Here is a 5,820-nt window from a genome sequence, read left to right as displayed (position 1 = left end):
ACCTTGGGCTTCATACACATTGGCCACTTTGTCCTCTAGGTCCAGCCACAGGCCTTGGTACTGCTCACCGCAGGCAGCTCCCTGGGAAAGCTGAGGCAGACGCCCTACAGGAGGCCGGCCTTAGAGCCCCAGCCTCCAGCCTCCATGTCCTGCCCCCGGCACGGAGCTTGGGATGCTGGGGAGGCTGGGACAGGGGGCGGGGATAATTTTAGAGAGAGCCATGTGTTTGATGCTCCAGACATACCATCCTTCTCTTTTGTCCACATCTTGCTTCTGGCAGCTGCTAGGGTTTAAATTTCCAGGCAGAGCAAAAATATCTTTTAGTAGGAGAAAAGGCAAAGAAGAATGGAAATGGTGTGGACTTAGAGAAGCAAAATGAAAACAGATAAGGATGGAGAGAGAACAGGCAGTGTTACCTGTTCAGAAGATGCCATGGGAGCAAAGGGATAGACAAAGGGTGGGAACCCAGAGGAGTAGACCCTGAGATGTCTATGTAATACTTTGTTTTTATTTTATTTATTTCTTTATTTAATATTTAAAAAAATATTTATTTTGGGGAGACCACAAGCGGGGGAGGGGCAGAAAAGGGGGACAGAGGATCCCAAGTGTGCTCTGCACTGACAAGTTGATAAGCAGCAAGCCCCATGAGGGGCCTGAACTCACAAACCGTGAGGTCATGACCTGGGCCAAAGTCGGAAGCTCAACCGACTGAGCCACCCAGGCACCCCGATTCTTTATATTTTTAAATCATTTTCATGTCTGTGATTTTATTTTGTATATCACAGCCACTCTGTGTAGGCAAAGAACACATTTTTTTCTACTTTACTGACTAGAAAACTGAAGCCTGAAAAGCTGTAATGATTTACTCGAGGTTGCAAAATTCTATTTTATTCCACATTCAGAATAGGTTATTTATAGCATACTGCAAAATTCAGAAATTACCTTCCTGATATTTCAGATTTTAAGGCGATATCACAGACAGTCTATTAGGAATCAAAGATATTTTCCTTTATTTTATACTGGAACAATATGGCTATTTCAATATTTTTTACTTAACTACAATTTCTCTAAATTTCATTGTTCATGTTGAAGCATTTGACTAAAATATAGCAAAACTACTGTGCCTTTCAAGGGGGTCAAAATGTTTTCTGTGGGTGGAAACGTGTCATGTGAATAAAGATGAAAGTAGCTTTGTTGTACTCCTCTTCTGGGAATCTTTTTAGGGATATTACTAAAGTCAAGAATAGATCAGAAATGAAGAAAAGATGGGAATGAAAGAATAGCTTTCATGGAAAATTGAAATCATTCCTTTTAAAGTTCACAATTTCCCGCCTGATGATAGATCCCCAGCCTTGCAAGATGGGTTTCTCCTAGCTATAAAGGTGACGGCCACGAGAGGATTTTGATGCAACTGTGATTGATGTCAGCAGGTCCAGATGGTGATACTTTATTACAAATTTAATGGACATTTATTAAGCTGATTGAACGGGAGCAGCCCTGGCTAGATGGGGCTGGGAAAGACAAAAGGGATATACAACCTATGAAGGTGTTGGGGGCCAGTTAGAGATGGAAATTCCAGTGACTGGAGTTGTTACACACCCACTTCATGCTAAGTGCTCTCAACATCATCATTTTATGTCTTCCTCCCACAAACCCTGACTGAAACAGCATGATTCTCCCTAATGCAGGGATCCTAATCCTTCTGAGGATATGTGGGGAGATTCAGTGACTTCCCCACTGACCAGGTAGCTGCCCCAGGCTTTGTACCCAGGCCTTTGTATCCAAGTAAAAGGCTCTCATCACTCACCCAAACAGGACATAGCTAGAGAGTAACTGAGTCACAGCCTAAAGTTGGGACACATGTCTGAGATGCAGACTTCTGCTTTCATACATGGTGTAGGAATTCAGAGTGAGGGCCAGACTCTTGCAGGCCAGAGTTATGATGGCTTATGCTTCATAGAGAAGACAAAACATGAATATTTTAGTGCTTCTTTAAAAAGTGAAGGAGTTGTGGAGATGTTTGCAAGGAGGAAATACCTTTTTAGTGGAGAACTTTCCTTGGCCAGTTAACAGAACCTTTTCTTTCTTGGGTTAAATGTAGTAGCTTCTATTATATCCTGAAGCATCTGGCTCTCCCAGTAGAGACATGTGAGCACTGCCACGGGCCTGGAATGTCCCAAGAGGGTAAGAATAGCCCATAATGAGAGACGACTCTTGCTGTATTCTGGTCACTGCAGTTGTCAAGAATGCTTTGCCTCAGAGGACAGCTCAGGGCTGTCTCAACTCGGGAGACGGAAAAATCGCACTCCCATCCCCCAACCCATTCCTGGGCTCCAAGCTTTCCTTTTATATCTTCTGCTCTCACCTTTAAGTCTTTTGTAATGAAGATACATTTATTCCTGTGAAGATTTTTCACTTTCTTGGAGAACACAGGCTTCTGATGTCTCCAGCAGCCTTGAGTCTGTGACGCTCTGGAGGCAATGGAACGTTTGGACCTTCTGGGATTCCTTCTCATCACCTTCAACTGCAACATGACCATCGTGGGTGAGTATAGGAAACAGCTACAAAACTCTTGTGGTTTTGTTTTCATCACTTTGCCTGGCCTGTTTATTGTGGGAAGAAACGGTGCCGTGTGTTCAAGCTTTCTTTTCTTTTTTTTTAATTTTTTTTAATGTTTTATTTATTTCTAGGAGAGAGAGAGAGAGAGACAGCGTGAGCAGGGGAGGGTCAGAGAGAGGGGGAGACACAGATTCCGAAACAGGCTCCAGGCTCTGAGCTGGCAGTCAGCACAGAGCCCGACGCGGGGCTCGAACCCACGAACCGCGAGAACATGACCTAAGCGAAAGTCGGACGCTTAACCGACTAAGCTACCCAGGAGCCCCTGTTCAAGCTTTCTTTTAACTGCTCTACAGTTCCATCATCATTTAAGGAAGGCTTGGATGTGAGTGATCTCTCCTGGGGCCTGTTCTCGCTGACATTTGGGTGCTGAGCCTGAAAGACTGAAACAAAAGAAAGGAGTATCTTTGTGTAACTCTTCGCTGGCTTCCTCCTTATCAGGAGAAGGAACAATACAGTAAAAATTAAAGAGAAATGAATGTCTTGATTACGCTTTCTTCCTGTTCATCTTTTTCTTGAAGCTTAATTTGTAAAAGATTAGTAATTCATTTGTGTATTTCAAGCCAAGTCAAATTTTAGTTTATTTTTTTTAAGAAAATAATAAATATTTCTGAGTTGGATGCAGACATATCAAACTTTCAGAGAGGTATGGGAGTCCTGGAAAAATGAAATGAGCAAGGGATTAAAATATACCCATGAAGTGGTTGTTTTTCTTACTCATTATTTTGCAGAATTTAAACAAGATCAACTTGGTCTTACAAGTTTGAGTCAATGAGCTGATCACATAATTCTATTCTTTGAGTTTAACTGCCTTCCTTTGTAATAGATTTTTTTCTGATGTCAGGTGATGTTTTCTGTATCTTGTCACAAAACAAAATACTTGCAGATTATGTGAATCTTAAACATGAATCTTAAACATGTTCGGAAAGAGTTAATTCAAGTCATGAAAATCAGACTTGAGGTTATTTTGATTTCCTAGGTAGGTCTCATTTATTCATGATACACTGAAGAAAGAGGTACCTCATTAAATCATAATACCTGGAATAGAAGGAAAAGGAATTCTGAATCCCTGACAGATCTGAAAAGTTGAATGTTGTTAAGGAAGTTTGATTCCAAGGACCATAAAGCAACAGTAGAAATCTTGTGGACCATTGTCATAAATAAAGACCACTGAACTACATTTAGCAGCCATACACAGTTACACAAATGTGCTAACAGCCTTTCAAAAGTTATCTGCAGACAGTAAGATCTTATTTACATCATTAATTTGCTCAGCTCAACTTTCTTTCCAGAATCTTCAATCCAGGAGACACTACCACCAATCTGAACGTGTGGAGTCAGACCAAGCATCTTTAGTGTCTAACGCTTTTTTAAAATCTGTCGATCTCAAAGCCTTTAACAGACAACTGGCCCAGCACAGCGCCCGAGGCACTGCAAGTGCTCCATAAATATTTGGCAGAGGAGCTAACTAGCAGACGCTATTGCTCTGACTAAAATACATGCTTACTGACTTCTCAGTTCTCCAGCCTCCGCCCTGTAAATACTTAAAAAGTGGTGTTGGGAGGAAATGCATTTGTATGCTGGTGATGGTGCCCTTCCTGCTTCCTCTTTTCTAGGGAAGGTCTGGCTTATCTTCATGATACTGCTGAGGATGGTGGTGATCATCTTGGCAGTCTCCCCCGTGTACCAAGACGAGCAGGAGAGGTTTGTGTGCAACACTCTGCAGCCGGGATGCGCCAATGTTTGCTATGACATCTTCTCCCCAGTGTCCCAGCTGCGGTTCTGGCTGATCCAGAGTCTGTCGGTGCTCCTCCCTTCTGCTGTCTTCAGCGTCTACGTGCTGCACAGGGGGTCAGTGCTGGCCGCCCGCGGACTCTGCTGGCCGGACCGCGGTCCCGGGGACCCTGACCCCGCTGACCTGAGCCCCGGGGACAGGGAGCGGTGCCACCTGGCCGTGCCAGACTTCTCCTCTGGCTACATCGTCCACCTCTTTCTTCGGATGCTGACCGAGGCAGCTTTTGGTGCCTCGCACTACCTCCTCTTCGGATTCTTGGTCCCAAAGAGATTCTCTTGCACGCACTCTCCGTGCACCAGCGTGGTGGACTGTTACGTCTCCAGGCCCACGGAGAAGTCCATTATGATGCTTTTCATGTGGGCGGTCAGTGCGCTGTCGCTGGTGCTCAGCTTGGCCGACCTTGTCTGCAGCGTGCACTGGAGGATGGGCGCGCGCTTGCGCGCAGCCGCCCCTGCCCCCGGCCGTCAGCCTGCGCAGAGCGGGGGCTCGAGGCCGGGTCAGGCGGCCAGCAACGCAGGTGGGTGGGCGGAGGTGGGAGTGCCAGTCCACCCCGGCCCGTGGGCTGCAGGGGAGGGTGCCGACAGCCCTAGAGGCAAGTCTGCCGCGTCCGTGCGGACAGGGCCTCCTGATGAAGAGGACAGTGACGTGATGTCCTCGGCCAGCAAAGAGCCGGGGAGCAGGCCCCACAGAGAAGCCTCTGGGGACTCAAGGGACGAGGGTCCCACAAAGTCAGAGGAGCACCCTTTGGCACCACGGAGCCCGCCGGCCCGGCGCTGTTCGTCTGGTCAGCTGCAGCCCCCCGACTGGCCCGCCAACCCGAGATCCAGAAAGTCCGAGTGGGTCTGAAGAGGGAACGGCAGGCAGCCAGGGGGCACAGTCCCGTCCAAACGGAGACCTTGCCCATGAAGATGCACATCCGCTTCGACCTGTGTGAAATCCTCATCAACCCTCAGAGAGAAAGGCGAGCTGGCACGGGACACGTGGACTTCATGCGGCACTCAGATCCTCGAGATACAGATTTCATTTAGACAATGCCTTCTCTTGACCAAAGAACTTGATGTTGTGCTTTTGACAATGTGACTGGAGGCTAAAATGATGAATTAGAGTGTCAGGTGACTGATTAATGCGACACTCTTGTTCTTTACCATAGTATGTGTTTAATGTACAAGCATGTTGTCTTACATTAATAGAGCTCTTTCACATTTTAATGTTTTCTGGTGAATTATTATAGAGTTTTTTAAATTTTGTTCGTTTTTGTTTTTCTATTTGGATAAAAGGGGCATCTGTTATGCATGGCATCAATAGAGAGGCGTTAGTTTAACTTCTCCCAACCCCTTTAATAAAATTAATCATGATTGAATTGCGATCTCAAGCTTCATAATTCACAGTGTTATAGAAAAAATGACAAA

General features: G+C 45.7%; 1 protein-coding gene across 1 annotated transcript; it reads left to right on the top strand.

The window, feature by feature from the left end:
* The first annotated feature begins 2,480 nt into the window (after positions 1-2,480).
* Positions 2,481-5,257, top strand: GJD4 (gap junction protein delta 4). The gene is made up of 2 exons (XM_039223800.1): positions 2,481-2,544; positions 4,233-5,257. The coding sequence occupies exons 1-2, from the start codon at positions 2,481-2,483 to the stop codon at positions 5,255-5,257; spliced, it is 1,089 nt and encodes a 362-aa protein (XP_039079731.1).
* Positions 5,258-5,820: the final 563 nt, after the last annotated feature.

This window comes from Hyaena hyaena, unplaced genomic scaffold (genome assembly GCF_003009895.1).
Source record: "Hyaena hyaena isolate Hyena2069 unplaced genomic scaffold, ASM300989v1 scaffold_1447, whole genome shotgun sequence".
Lineage (NCBI taxonomy): Eukaryota > Metazoa > Chordata > Mammalia > Carnivora > Hyaenidae > Hyaena > Hyaena hyaena.
Note: the sequence above shows the minus strand (reverse complement) of the source record. Positions and strands in the feature narration are given on the sequence as shown.

Coding starts and splice junctions, on each gene's coding strand:
- GJD4 (XM_039223800.1), top strand. CDS start 2,481: ATGGAACGTTTGGACCTTCTGGGATTCCTTCTCATCACCTTCAACTGC. Junction 2,545..4,232: donor CTGCAACATGACCATCGTGG/GTGAGTATAGGA, acceptor CCTCTTTTCTAG/GGAAGGTCTGGCTTATCTTC.